At 36.4% G+C, this 15,646-nt stretch overlaps 1 protein-coding gene across 32 annotated transcripts in view; it reads left to right on the top strand.

Moving 5' to 3' along the window:
- The window catches only part of Hycc2 (hyccin PI4KA lipid kinase complex subunit 2), a 72,238-nt gene extending 57,579 nt beyond the window's left edge, over positions 1-14,659 (top strand). For 12 of the 32 annotated variants that reach the window (XM_087566132.1, XM_087566151.1, XM_087566154.1 and 9 more), the window contains 2 exons: positions 1,632-1,791; positions 7,291-9,550. In XM_087566132.1, coding sequence (XP_087422258.1) covers positions 1,632-1,791; positions 7,291-7,889 — 759 coding nt within the window. In that variant the 3' untranslated portion in view covers positions 7,890-9,550. 32 annotated transcript variants of the gene reach the window in all.
- Positions 14,660-15,646: the final 987 nt, after the last annotated feature.

Below are 15,646 nucleotides of genomic sequence, written 5' to 3'. Positions count from 1 at the left end.
GCTCAGTGACTAAGGACATAGGCTACTCTTCAGAGGAGTGGCTCCCAGCCATCTGTAAATCCAGTTCCAAGAGCTGTGGTGCGTTCTTCTGGCCTTTGTGAGCACCAGGCATGCACATGATAGATAGATAGATAGATAGATAGATAGATAGATAGATAGATAGATAGATAGATAGATAGATAGATAGATAGATAGATAGATCGATCGATCGATCACCAACACACAAATAAAATAAAATTAAAAGTACTAGAAGTACTTTTATTTTTTCCATTTTTGAAGTTTGAAATAGACTGTGTAGCCCTAGCTATTCAGGAATTCACTCTGTACCAAGCTGACCTTGAACTCAAGAGCCCCCTGTGGCTCTTGAGTGCTGGCGTTAAAGGCACATGCTGCTGCCACCACCTGGCCTACAGTGTTACTTTAATCACAAAGAAATAAAAGTAGTCTTTTAAGTGTTCTCATAACAAAACAATTGAAGTTTGATATTGCCTTAATGAAATTGAATATTTGAGAACTTAAAGAAAAAATAATAGCTTAGGTTAAGTGGGAAAATATATATGTATTTTAAATCTACATGTGAAAGAGATAACAAAATACTGGTAGTTCTAGGTAGTTAACTATACACGGGCCTTCTCCTGCCTTTCCTTTCTTCCTTCTTATGCTTCCTAGTCTGGCTTTGAATTTATAATTCTGTCTTGGTCTTAGAGGTGCTGTATTACGAGTGCCACCATACTTGACTTGCTTTTGTTTCTTACTAATTATTAAACTTTTCTGTGGTGGTTCTGTGATGTTTAAAATGTTTATGCATTTTCTACCTAGGATAGTTTTTTAAAGCTATTTTATTTATTTATACCATTTTTAATTTTAAGATTAAGATAAATTTACTAATGTGTAGCATGTTTTTCATATCTAGAGCTATATTCCAAACAAAATAAAGAAACAAGCATCCTCTATATTACTGACAAGACCTTGATTATATTCACCAAACCTTGGAACACCTTCCTACTCTGGGTCTGTGGGTGGATCAGACGTTCTTACCCAGGTTGCTGTATCCTACATGTGCGAAGGAAAGAAAGACATTCTTACAGCTCAAAGTCCTTGCTGGATTATTACTTACTGGTTAACAGACAAACCAGTTGGATAACAATTGTTTACCAATCGGGTTTCCCAGTCTTCTCCGTAGAGGCATGGGACACATACTGTCATCATGTATTAGGAGAAATCTCTGCTTGTGGATGCATAGGAGTGCAGGAGAGTGTTACCGTTCTAACAGATTACGTTTTCTGCTACTTACATGATAAAGCAGGCACTTATTCTAACTTGTTTTATATCTTGGTTACAAATATTTAAACATTTTTCTTTGGAATGTTCTTTCCATTTGAAACTCAACAACTTCAAGAATCCAGTAGGTTATAGAATCCTTATTTTAATTATAAATTTTTATTTGAAAAGCCTACTGAAAAATACATAATGTTAGAAATAAACATTTTGACATATTTGTCCTTTTATATCATACAATTTCATATGTTATATAAGCTGTATGTGTTCAAAAATATCAGAAATGTATCATAGTATAGGCTAAACGCTGTTTGTTGGTTATAAATTTGTATAAACTTATATTATCATTTTAGGTGGCAAATGCCATGAAAAACTCATTACCATTTGATGCACCTGATTCTTCACAAGAAGGCCAGAAAGTACTTAAAGTGGAAGTCACTCCAACAGTGCCGAGAATCTCTCGGACTGCAATTACAACAGCTTCAATTCGTCGTCATAGATGGAGAAGAGAAGGTAAGAATAAAATTCCCATAGTTTACTTATGGATTCAAGTAAACTTACACTGTTTATACAGAATGTTAAAATGCTTGATAGTAATTAATGCTGTATGTAGTAATGTAAAATATTTTCATTTAAAAATGGTAGGAGAAATGTGATAATACAGTTATTTTAATGTAAATATATATCTGTTTATAAAGTAGGAAGATGCTAGACTGTTCAATTAATGATATAATGTAAAATAAGACTTAGCCAAATTTTGTCTTTTTTTTTTTTTTTTGAAAGCTAGTGATAAAAATAAGGGGAGAAAGTTGCCGTAAGCCTATTAGCTGGATAAAAGGTACCTGTATGAGCACTGTGGGAGAAAATTATATGCCTGGTCCAACTAAAGTATAATACAAACTGTGCATAAAAGGATTGGTCCTTAGTTTTGGATTTTTGTATTTGCTTTTTTTTATTCTAAGAGCTGAACCCAGCAATATTTTACAGACATTTGGTACTTAACAGTCAAGCTGTCTTGCCTAAGAGAAAGTGTCACCTTAATGATCCTAATTTTTCTGTCCCATTCATTTGCAAACCTCACATTGTTCATCTGCTGCCTTATGTGTGTGCAGGCTGTGCACACACATGTAACTATATAGACAGTGTATGTGTTAATATCATATCCATATATACATTCTCTTATCTGCCTGGGTCAGAATGCTCAGAAAAGAATAGAGCAGCACAAAAAAAAGTACTAAAATGTTATATGTTGAATCCCAGATGGCTTTGACTTCTCAAACGAGGCTGACTCGAGTATTCCTGGCTCCCCGATCCAACACGGCTCCACTGACCTAGGGATCAAACGTGTGCAAGAGGGGGAGGTGCTGGTGCGCAGGACCCCTGAGCATGGCTCGCCGGAGCCCAACTCAGCAGCAGCCACAACAGAGGGTAGGACAGAGATGAGGAGGCAGAAGGCAGTGAGGCAGTTGCTGGAGAAGGATCCTGGCTCTCTGTCCCCAAGCAGAGCACCTTTACATTCTAGTGTGTGTCTCCACTACCCCTGGGTGTACTAGCTCCTCTTTGCAAAGCAACCCTCCTCCCCATATGCCTAGCACCAGGTTAGGTACAATCTTCAGTTGCCATTTGTGCTGGCCTGGAGTCTGCATCCCTGTGTCATCAAACAGCAGCTTGGCATGGCTACTAACAAGGCAGGGGCCTGGATGAAAAGGTCTGCAAATGCTTCAGATTTTTCATTACTGAGCATGTTTACTCTTAACATTAGAAAAAAATACACCCAATGGTCATGAGCCTTATTAGTCATTTTTAGGATTTATTCTTTAAAAGCCTGTGAAGAGAATTTTGAAATATTAGTACGTTTAAGAAATTGAAGTGGAGCTGGCATTTATCTGTTTTCCTAGGGTGTCCAATTAATAAGTATTTCCAGTTTCTGACAGAGAATGCTGGTATTTATTGGCTTCTCATCAGCTGGATTAAGTTGTGTAGTAATTACTGAAATCTTTTCTCTGTAAATGTGCTATCCTGGAGCATACTACACTTTACCTTTTATACACAAATATATATAGTGGTTATAGCTCCCAGATGGAGTGAAATGTGATATTTACAGATCAAGCACAGAGAAGATCCTGTTTCTACAATGTAATACTTTGCACATAAGAACTCTGCTCCATCTCTACCTGTAAAAAGGAGCATGTCTCTGATGGGAAGGTGTTTGCCTGCTGCTTTGGATGAAATGTCAATGAGCTAGCCTTATGGAAAAGAGAACTGCAGCCAGATGGTTTCATTATGTAGTTTATATTGCCCCTGGAGTACCACTATAAAACCTTATACTAATAAACCTGTAAGTAGCTTTAAAAGACATCAATGACTTCTGTTTATTTTAAAGACCAAATATACACATAAAATATTTGCCTTCTACTTTAAGGAAGTATCTTTCTCTTTGGTGTGTTAGAAATTTGAGCATGCTCAGTAAGAATCTAAATGTACCCTTAGTTCCTCACCTATTTGACCAAATTGACTTTACTTTATTTAACAGTATTGCATGTGCATGACCTAATGACCCCAAAGTTGGTACTGTTTTAGAGATCCTTCTTGACATGGCTGTGGAAGATGTGGCCTTCCCTTTTTGTCCTTTTGTATCTCTTTATCTTTATGCACCTAACAATTAGATGCATCTTGTTAAAATGCAAGAAGGAAAGAAGGAAGGATGGAAGAAAGGAAGGAAAGAAGGAAGGAAGGAAGAGAAAAAAAGAAAAGGAAAGGAAAGAAATTGAGAAAATGAATAGATTTGGAACCGTAGTGGACCCAAACTGAACAACAGTCTATTTCTCATTCTTTTTTTTTTTTTTCTTTTTTCCGGAGCTGGGGACCCAACCCAGGGCCTTGCGCTTCCTAGGCAAGCGCTCTACCACTGAGCTAAATCCCCAGCCCCTATTTCTCATTCTTGATAACTAAGTAAAGTGTTCAATGATTATAAGTAACAATTGTTAGTATATTGCAAGTATTTGCATGAAAAGTAATGCCATATATTAGCAGTTGATGAAACTCTTATAAGAATGACACTTGAAGCATTGCTTCTAATTCATCAGTCGTATACTTTGAAAACAGCCAAGTAGTAATTCCTTTTGGATATCTGTTTTAATTCTATTGAGACCCCATTAGAATTAAACTGTTAGTTTGGGGTAGATTTCAAGGCGAGTCAAAACATTTCTTTAGTGTGTTTGAAGCTAGGTCTGGTAGTACAAGCCTTTAATTCTATCACTCAGGAGACAAGACAGTCAATCTCTGTAAGCTTAGGGCCAGCCTGGTCAACACAGTGAGTTCCAGACTGGCCAGAGCTCCATAGTGAGACCCTGTCTCCAAAAAAAAAAAAAAAAAAAAAAAAAAAAAAAAAAAAAAGACTTATATCTTTTATCCTAAATTAATAATGGCTTTAAAAAGTATTAGTACGGGGGCTGGGGATTTAGCTCAGTGGTAGAGCGCTTACCTAGGAAGCGCAAGGTCCTGGGTTCGGTCCCCAGCTCCGAAAAAAAGAACCAAAAAAAAAAAAAAAAGTATTAGTACATGCACAATTTATAGGTAAATCAACTATTAACAACAACAACAACAAAATCAGTGAAATCCCTTTCGGTCATGTCTTTGAGTAGTGGGTGTTGTCACCTACAGAAATACTATAAAAGGAAATATATTTTGAGACTCAATTGCATTTTTACTTCCTATGTTTTTTGTTATTTTGTTTTGTTTTTGGTGGTGATGGTAGGTTTTTTGTTTTTATTTTTGTGAGATAGGGTTTCTCTGTGTAGCCATGACTGTCCTAGAACTTGCTCAGTGGACCAGACTGGCCTCAAACTCAGAGAGAGCTTCCTTCTTCTCCCTTTGTGCTAGGATTAAAAGTGTGCATCATGGGGCTGGGGATTTAGCTCAGTGGTAGAGCGCTTACCTAGGAAGCACAAGGCCCTGGGTTCGGTGCCCAGCTCCGAAAAAAAGAACCAAAAAAAAAAAAGTGTGCATCACCACACCTGGCTTGCTTTGAAGGCTTTGAAGACAGAGAAAAGGAAATTGATTAAAATGTACAAGAATTTTGGTAATTTTCTAGAATGCTGGAGCATTCTATAAAAAGATTAGTATATTTATTTTATTACACGTATATTTATTTTAAAATAAAACATATTTGTAGTAATGATGTTTTAAATAGTTTAATGATAAAAACGTATTTATTAGGGCAGGCAAAATTGTTGTTATTAAAAGTGCTTGCCATGCAAGCCTGATATTCTGAGCCCACATAAAAGTGGATGAAGAAAACCAATTCCACAAAACCGTCCTCTGCCTTCTACACACGTACACAGCAGACACCAATACACACATAATAATACTAATAAAAATTTAGATGAGCTTGTTTATTATGTGTTTAAATTAAAAGAGGACTCTAAGCTTTTGAGACAGTGCCTTTGAGTTATGTGTAATCATTGTCCATATAAAACAGCCATAGATTCTCTTGCATGGTGGCTTTTTGTGTTATCATCCTTATGGCCATACTGCTTGGGCGTCAGATATGCATGAAGCAACTCTGAAAGCTAGCACTAAGTCTCTCAGTTTCCTGTCCTAACTACTTAGATAAATGGAATTTCATATTAATATTTCTGAATATTTGGAATCTTTATATTAATTTTAAGTCAATTATTAAAAGGTAATATGAAAATTATCTAAAATGTTTATTTTCACGTCTATAATCCTCAGTTCTTTTGACAGGATTGATTGAGAGAAGTAGTGTCAGTTGCTGTTATTTTTAGTAAATGTATTTCCACATGGCTTTGCATGTTGATTAAATATTAAATTGCTGTAGATACTTATATTTATATATATGTAACAAGTTGCCTTTTGCTTTAAGAATAGCCTAATTTGATTCTTTTTTAGAAGTAAAATAACTAGTCCATGTGAAGAAATATAGCTAAGAAATATTTTTATTTTTCAGGTGCTATGTTAAGTAAAAGATTGTGTTTGAATATATACATTTTTCTTAGGTAACCTGTATCTCAAATTAGTATTTACATTGTTCTCTAACATTTTACCTTAACTATAACATTAATATCTGTTTTATAGATTCATACTTTCTTTCAGTCTGGGAAAGGTATTTTCAGTTTTTGAAAGAAGAAAACATTAATTTTGAGACTGTTTGATCACACTTTTCGTAAGAGAATTGGGCTGTCTGGAAACTGCAAGCTCATTGTATCATGTGATTCTCACCCACAAAAAATGCAAGATGAAGGTCCTTTGACTAAGTGCAGTTACTGTGTGAGATGCACTGTGGAATGCAGGGCGCTGTAGGTGGCAGCACTCCATCTCCTGCCAAGCTGTAACTGTTAGAGACGGAGCACAGACACCATTGCTGCCTCACACTCAGTCCAGGAAAACATGGAAATCGATGTGAGGGTGTGTCCATAAGACAAAATGTGATGGTGAAGTTATTACAGCAGTGAGTCAACAGATTTTGTAGATATTAAAGAGAAATGTATTAACAAAACTATGTAAATGCAGTTAGCTGTCAAATAGATAATGTTTTTAATGTTATAATTTAAAAAGGACCTGTAGGCCTAAATGGCTAGGTACAATACCGGGTAACTGAAATTAGAAGAGAATCCCTTTTGTACAGTGTTACAGTGTGTTTTGTATAGTAGGTTAAAGAGAACTGAGGAAAGAGTTTTGTTTAAAATACATAGATATGGTGACTTTCAATGGATATAGTATGGTTTTAAAGTGTTATATTTTAGTTTTCTATGCCTTAGATGTTGATAGTTTACTAGTTAATATTTGTGGACAGTTTTTACAAACCCAGGGCAAATAAAGCCAGAAGAAAGCAATGAATGCTGTGTTAGGATTCTGTGTAGAAGTTTATTCCCCTAAATTAAACTACTGAGATCATTGCAAATCTTTAACAAACGTTCATGAGATTAGGTCAGTGTATTCACAGCTGCTTTTTATTTAATTTAGCTATAATGTGTCTGATTTATCTTTTAGGTGCTGAGGGTCTAAATGGAGGAGAGGAGTCCTTAAACATGAATGATGCAGATGAAGGATTTTCATCGGGGGCTTCTCTCAGCAGCCAACCACATGGGACCAAACCATCCTCCTCTTCTCAGAGGGGAAGCTTACGGAAAGTAGCAACTGGGCGTTCCGCCAAAGACAAAGAAACAGCATCAGCCATCAAGTCCAACGAGAGCCCTCGAGATTCAGTAGTTGGGAAGCAGTTTCTACAACAAGCAGATCTCAGCATAGATTCAGTTGAGCTGACACCGATGAAGAAACACTTGAGCCTGCCTGCAGGCCAGGTGGTGCCAAAAACCAATAGTCTAAGCCTAATCCGGACAGCCAGTGCTTCCTCAAGTAAATCTTTTGACTATGTAAATGGTGGTCAAGCAAGTACCAGCATTGGGGTTGGCACTGAGGGAGTTACTAACCTAGCAGCTACAAATACTAATAGATACTCAACTATCAGTCTACAAGAAGACCGGCTAGGTCATGCTGGTGAAGGTAAAGAGCTCCTCAGCCCAGGAGCCCCCTTAACCAAGCAGTCTCGATCCCCAAGTTTCAATATGCAGCTAATATCCCAGGTGTAGTTCTGGTGTCCCCTTGTTCTGCTTCCCTTCTACACTGAACATTTCATTGTGCAAGACACGTCATCCCGCATTGTGAAAAAGATGTCACTGTCATCAGATTTGACTTAGCTTAGGTATCTCATACTGTATTTTGTATGGAAACAGCAATAAGGTTTTCCTTTCCTTTCTTTAACCTCTCACCTATTCCCTTAAATGTGTTTGTGAAGCAGTGTAAAATGTTTGCCTTTCCCTGCCTTCCTTTCTCTTGGGTGATGTGCAATCCATCGTAGGCTGATCGGTCCCATTTCAACACTGTGAGACTGAGGAGATGTTAGAGGAAATGGTGTATAGGATCCCTATGAAGTGACTCTTTGGCTTTTGTTTAAAAACAAAACGGGTTTGTTCACATAATCTATGGAACTATGAAGATAACTGGATCATATTTTTTTCTCTTAACCAGGAGTGCCTCAGAGATTCTGCTATGACTTTGGGCTTTCTCTGAGTCTGTGCAATTTTATATTCTTGGGTAGCATGGGGGAAGGCGGTAGACTACTGCAATTTTTTTTATTAAAATGAGGCTGACTGCCCCCTTATTTTATCCCAAGGACACAAATATTTAATTATTGAGGCATTTAAATCAATTTGTGACCACCTCCATTGGAGGGTGTGGCTCTAAGTTGATTCTCTAATTGATAATGCACTTTCTCAATGGCTCTATAGTCATTAACAACAGGTCTTCCCTCTTCCCACAAGGACTTAAGGACATTTCCGCCCTTAAAGTTTGAATTAACAAATCAGAGACTCAAAGGGGCATGTTCTATTTCCTAGGAATGATTGATATTATGGTGCTGGGGTTTTGTTGGGGGAAGGGTGTTTGTTTAATTTGTGTGAGATTGTATATGAGGTAAAGCTATAATTGTTTTCTTTCTTCCTTTCCTTTGTGAGTTGGTGATGACTGAAGTAGAAACTGTACATCTTCAGGTAAAGAGAGGAATTTCTCAGTCTACTCTCTGAGATATCAGACTAGAGAAACCCTTTCAGCTGCTTCCTAGATGTACCTAGATTCAGTCAGATATTGGATACAGAAACCTAAAGTCCTGAGATTATATACTCCAAGGAAATACATCAGGGACAGATAATTGGTTGAAAACACTGATGCTTCAATGTGACACATTTGTATAGAACATTTCTACCAGAGGGTACTGACTTGATTTCTCCACAAGGACCACACTGCCTTTGTGTTTATTGCAGTTTGTGTATCTTCTGATTATCTGCAAAGTTTCTCGTTTTTATAAAACTTTGAAATCATGCCAGTAAACTAGATGTTGAATGTAAATCAGTAGCATTTGGTAACTGCTAAGAGGCTACAAAAATGCATTATTAGTTTAAAGGCTCTTTGTTGTGATTTGGTTGGATAAGACTTTCTTATAATCTCTTCTGGGTCTCAGGCTTTGTTTGAAAAAGAAGGGAATATATTAGAATTTTAAAAATCAGTATTGTGACTTCAATTGCTATGAATTACCCATCTCAAAAACATCAGTTACACACACTCTCTTACATGTAGACATTTTATGGTATTGTGAATGGAAATTATACTGCCTTTATAGGAAGCAAGTGTTCTCCTAATTGACAAAGTTGTTTTATCTCTATTTACCATAAAGTTTGATAAATAACCAGGAAAACGACTCTCATTTTTTTTCACACATAAGCCACCATTTTTGGAAGAGTAGTCTGTCTGTCTATTAGTTTAGGGAGCATTGTGTTAGTATAACCTTTAATTAGATTTGATAGTTTGTAACATTTTTCAGCTCCCAGCAAATAGAAAACTAGAACCTCAGCTATTATCCATATCATTGCCAAAGTTTGGAGTAAGGCTAAAAGCTGATATGTGATCTATTGACTGATTATAATATGCATATGACATGTCTATTTATCACAGACATATTTTAGCCCTATTTCTACTAATTTAAGTAATTAAGAGATACCAAGTAAACTAAAAAAAACAGAGTTGTAAAACAGTAAAAAAAAATAGTGAAAATGTTTTTGTAACCTACTAAATGGAGAAGCTTTCTAGTGCATAAAGGAAGGTATCAGTCTTATACAGCAAAACATGCCTACTTTATGCTGGAGGTCGCTGGGCTCAAGTGCACACAGATTGACATTTAAACCAAGCGTTTTAGATAAAGCACAAAAGAATACCAAACAATTTGAAAGTATAGCATAAACTGTTGTAAGTATAAGAAAACATCCTTTGATTAGAACTGTTATAACTGAAGGGTTGGTTTTAAGATATTTTTCAGAATCAGGAATGATGGCACACACCTTTAATCCCAGCACTCCAAAGGCAGAGGCAGGTGGATCTCTGAGTTCAAGGCTGGCTTGGTCTACAGAGTGAGTTCTAAGACAGCCAGAGCTACACAGAGAAGGAAGCCCTGTCTCAGAGAAGAAAAAGAAAAAAAGTTTTTTTTTCATCTTAAAGGATATCTTTTATCGGTATTTCGTAGACTTTGTATATACATCCCAAGTAATATTTCACAACCCTGTAACATTTGCTTCCTATTCCTTGGGTTATAATTTGGTCTCAGTGAAGAAATTCTTCATATACACTTTATAACCAGGGTCTTAGAATACATTTTCTGTATAAAATAACAGTTAAAATGAAATTAATTAAAATTAAACAAACTATCCAATTTTCTAATGATATTTTCAACCATTTTGTGTTACCAGCATTGAATTTAAAATGATTTTTGTAAAGTTACTCAGCAGCTGTTAGAAATGTCATAGAAAGTCAGAAATGTCCGTACTTTATCCTTTAACAAATTCCCTTTAATATTTCTCCACTTTCATGAAGCATCATCACACTAATAGAAAAAGGACATTTTGGGGAAAATATTTGTTTTATATAATTCAAAAAATGACCGATGCCATCTGCACTGGGTTAAGGACTACAATATCTGAAGGTTTGAAGAGTTCTTCTATATGACTTTCAGTTACTTTTACTGGTAAGAAAGCTAAAATATAAAGTAAAAACTTAACTTAGAAGCTGGGGAGGGAAGAGTTGTCTTTTAAAATCTTGGTCCTTTACCAACATCCCTTTTTTCCCAGCCCACTGTTGTGTGCCCATTTATTGCAGATCAGGATTTCTGTGCTAGAAGAGACCCTAGAAATAACTTGGCTCTTCTCTCTGCCACACATGCATTCATCATCAGGGCACTGAGGCTCAGCAGAGGTTGTAGACTAAGTAAGGCCCATGGCTAAGAAGCTGGGCCATAGTCAAACCTTGTCTCTAGTCCCGTTCATGTTGATGCCTCTTTGCCTCTAGTTATCCAGACTTTGGTAAATGTGATATGAAACACTTCCATTTCTGCTGTTTCTTTGTTTCTGCCCCAGTACCTGATGAACACATTAAGAAAGATATTAATTCCAGAGGGAAAAAAAGTAAAATAATTAATACAGATGGGGATGTGTTCAAAATGCACATTATTCTTTTCTAATTTATGCCTTGTGAATTTTCTACCACATAACAGTTATATGCTGCCAGGTTATTTGTATTTCTGGGGATTTGTTTAAATGCAAAATAAACCCAATGAAATTTCCTTGATCAGTGTTTCTAACTATTTAAAAGCTATACTGCGGAGGATTGCAAAGTAAAGATAAAGCTCAGTTCCATTAATTTTTAATCTAGAGAGAGAATGTTCCTTACTGTGCTTAGAGAAGATTAAGAGCAATATTCCTCAATGTGATTGAAGAGATTTACAGTGAGTGTAAATGTATGAGTCCATGAGCAGTGGTCTCTGTCATTATAACATAAACCGTATAAAATGACTCAAGGGTGGTAGTCTTAGCCACAGAGTGCAGTGTCTCCAACCGGTAGTCTCATCCCACTTAGTAGCTTTTAAATTTGTTAGAAGAGCTCTCTCGTGCTGTGTTTGTTTGCACTGCTTCTGTGAATACGTCAATGCAGTGGTTTTCCTACCTCCCTTATGAGGTTTCTTTGGGTCCATCTTAAGTACTTCAGTTGTTGACAATCAGATGTCTCATTTAATTTACTATATATTCATTTATAAATGAAAGTACTAGTTTCTGTCTTTGTGGGTAAGGTAACGTACTGTACCAACATTGAGAAGGGAGACCACTCCATTTCTGAACTTGGATTGCATTATAAAGTATGGGTTTTTTTAATTTAACAAAAAGACTTAGTATTCTAATTATATAGTTTTTTAATTTAAAAAGACTAATATGTCATGCTAGTGATCAGAAATTCTACAGAAATCCTAGAGCAACTTTTCTGCACTGGTTATATTAAGCATTGAGACAGGAGGCTTTCCCCAAGCTGGATGACTCCTGTCACTGCTTCACCACTGAGTTGGTGAGATGCTGTAATACTTTTAATTTTCCCAAAGTGGTCTCCAAAATAAGTGATTGAAAACTAGCTATTGGTGGCACTTTAACCTCTTAAAAATATTTACCAGATTATATAAACATGGGATACAGTGTAAAAATAGCATCATGAGTCATCAGATTGGTACAGTTTTCCATGCAAAGGAGATGAGCCAAATTCTAGTATTGTTTCTATTGTGTGAACCTAGTGGGCGGTTCACACGTGTGGAACTACTGCGGAGGCACAACCCCGCCTCTTGTCCTTGAGGTAGCTGCATTCCATCTGACCCTGACAGCATCTCTTTTCCTCCAACATTTTTGTAATGTTAGCCATTTGTCCTATGAGAAATATGGTCAAGACCAAACAATTCAGGATACAGTTTCACAGAAATGTAGGGTTGTGTGGAATAACTGGCCGAAGGCCACAGAAGTAAACTTTCTATGTTTTGCTTCTGAATTTCAAAAGGATGGGTTTCTTAATGTTTACAAATTAAGGCACATTTGTATGTCTGATATTAATTAGACTACTACATTTTAATATGGTTTTACCAAAAGAAAGTAGAATTAGGTGTATTTTAAGATATAAGCCAGTCTTTTTTAAAACTTGAGCATCTGGAGGTAGGTGTTTTTATTGACAAAGAAAAATGAACTTAATTGGATAATCTCTCCCCATCTGCTACTTTGCTATATGGCTTGCTGTATTGGAGTGTAAACAGTTCAGTGTTAATCATATCAGAAGACATTTTTACATCCTCATCAATTTATAAAATTTACCAAAGAAAATGTTTCTGATAAATCCTTTTTAAAGCATTAAGGAATGTACCCCTCTTTGATGTAGTGATTGCTTTCTAACCCTGAGGGAAACAAATATTAATATATTATTTGAACTAAAAAACACATAGGGTAAATAGACAATGTCCTGTTTTTCCCTACATCAGTAAGATGTCAGTACTCCACTGAAAGTACCATTTAAAGAATAAGTCTTAATTTTATTCCTTAGGACATTTTTATTAAAATTAAGGATTTTGCGTATCAGTATTGAATATAAAGGGGGAAACTCCTGAAGATGGTATATTGTATATTATGGGTTGTCTAGGGAAAATTATTGAAAGGTACCCCTCAATGGACAGTGGCATTTATTTCTAGTATAATCGTAGCTAAATTGACATGGTTAGGTTAGTTTGCATTTATGTCTGTGTTCACTCTTGACTACTTTTTGTCTTTGCATATGATTGGGTTAAAGGAAGCCAAAATAACTGCTTCTAAAATATGTCGGCCAAAAAGATCTAAAGGGTTTAAGCTGTTTAATGATCTCTTAAATAACGAATTATAGTTGTTTTTTAACTATTTCGAACAAGTTCTTTAATTTTTTAATACCACATTATAGTTAATAAGTACTTAACTGGTGTGTGGTGGTACATGCCTGTAATCCCAGCACTTGGAGGCAGAGGTAGACTGATCTCTGAGTTCAAGGCCAGGCTGGTCTATAGAGTGAGTTCCAGGACAGCCAAGGCTACACAGTTAGACCCTGTCTCAAAACAACAGACAGACAGACAGACAGACAAACAAAAATGTATTGTTCTTGGGAAAAGAAGATTGGCCTTCAAATAATGACTGATAATGGTTTTTATTTTTAATTTTATTATCTGAATACAGTATAAAGATATGTTCTGTGTGATGTTAAAAATATTAGTATGAGGTTTATCGTGTATTTTACACTGGATCTTTTTGGTTCTTCTAAAAACTAGGCTGGCTTTACATTCAGTTTAAAACTGGTTAAATGAAAATGTTTAGCAGTGCACGGATTTTACTACCTTGGCTTTATGTAATGTGATTTCTATAATAGCAAACAGAATATCCCATTCTGATTATTTGTTTCCTAAGAAGGATATATTTGATCAGCCTGTTCTTATTGTCAGCCAATATCAATGTGTAGCTTGGGATAAATGTCCCAGGTATTGAGAGGATTCTGCTGCTGAAAATTCTGCCGGCGTGTACAAAGTATGATCTTTATTGAGAGATGTCCTTTCAACTTGGGACTAGTGAAAAATCTTTCTTTCTTTTGTTTCAGAGCTGAAGAAAAAAACCAAAATGCACATTTAAGATCATATGTACTGGTGCATGTGAGCCGTTATCTTGTCTTATTGAATGGACTAATGCTGTTGATTGTTGAAATGTGAAATGTGTCACTGTTGAACTTGTACATATCTGCCAGAGATGAAAAATATTTTAAGTTATTGTAAATAAAGATGTATAAAATTGAGTATCCGTCTGCAATGCAGAAACATAACATCTCAGATGTTAAATATGTCTCTTGAGGGATATGTCATGTCTCCCTGATGTATCTAGCTACATAAGGAATGTACATTTTCTTTTGTATAAAATACAGCTTCATTTGGCTTTTAACTGGATCTCGCTGAGTTGATTGTATCTTACCTTAGCTTTATACTTTATCATAGTCCTTTCATTGTATTTTTAAATGTGATTTTACTTATGTGTCTGATTTTATTTCATTTTGAAATAGAATCTCACTGTGTAGCCCTGGCTGGCCTAGAACTTGCCATGTAGACCAGGCTAGCATATAAGTCCTAGAGATCCAGCCATGTCTGCCTCCCCTGTGCTGGGATTACATCATCACACCTGCTTGTGTATATCTGAACTTTTAATATATATCTTAAAAAGTAAGGCAATACTTTAAATTTAGACGACACCAGAAAATAACACAAAGACAAAAATTCTGTTGTGATGGCACACACCTGTAATCCCAGCGCTCCGTGGCTAAGGCAGGAGGATTGCTGTAGTCATCCTGGACTACAGAATGCGAAAATGTGTTTCAGAGCAGGATTAGGGCCACTAAGAAGCATTATCTAGTAACAATGTCTGTCTCTAAGCCTGATGACCTGAGACTAACCATTGGGACCTACATGATGTAAGGAGAACAACTCCACAAGGTTTCCTGTGGCCTCTACACATACACACGAGTAAATTTTTTAATTATAAAAGCGTACGTGAAATTGGTCCATAAAACATATAGAACAGCTCTACATTTTGGTATGCTCATTGTAGGGACACAGATTTAACACTAAAGCAGCCAAATCCTTGTTTACAGAGGAGCCAGCTTTATTAATGAGGAAGCTCAGAGTTGCCCTTTGCCCCTCTCCTGTACTCCCTCCAACACTGCTGACTTTTCTTTTTAATGCATCTGGGGGTGGCAGGGTTCACGTGTGTGTGTGTGTGTGTGTGTGTGTGTGTGTGTGTGTGTGTGTGTGTGTGTGCAGAGGCCAGAAGAAAACCTGGGATTCCATCCTCAAGAATAACAGCCTCTTTGAGACAGTGTCAGTGGCCTGGTGCTCAGCAGTGAAAACGAGGCTGGCTGGCCAGAAGTCCCAGGAATCCTG

The sequence above is a fragment of the Rattus norvegicus genome, chromosome 9, assembly GCF_021556685.1.
Source record: "Rattus norvegicus strain SHRSP/BbbUtx chromosome 9, alternate assembly SHRSP_T2T, whole genome shotgun sequence".
Classification (NCBI taxonomy): domain Eukaryota; kingdom Metazoa; phylum Chordata; class Mammalia; order Rodentia; family Muridae; genus Rattus; species Rattus norvegicus.
The sequence above is the reverse complement of the archived record's forward strand: the minus strand, read 5'-3'. Positions and strand labels throughout refer to the sequence as shown.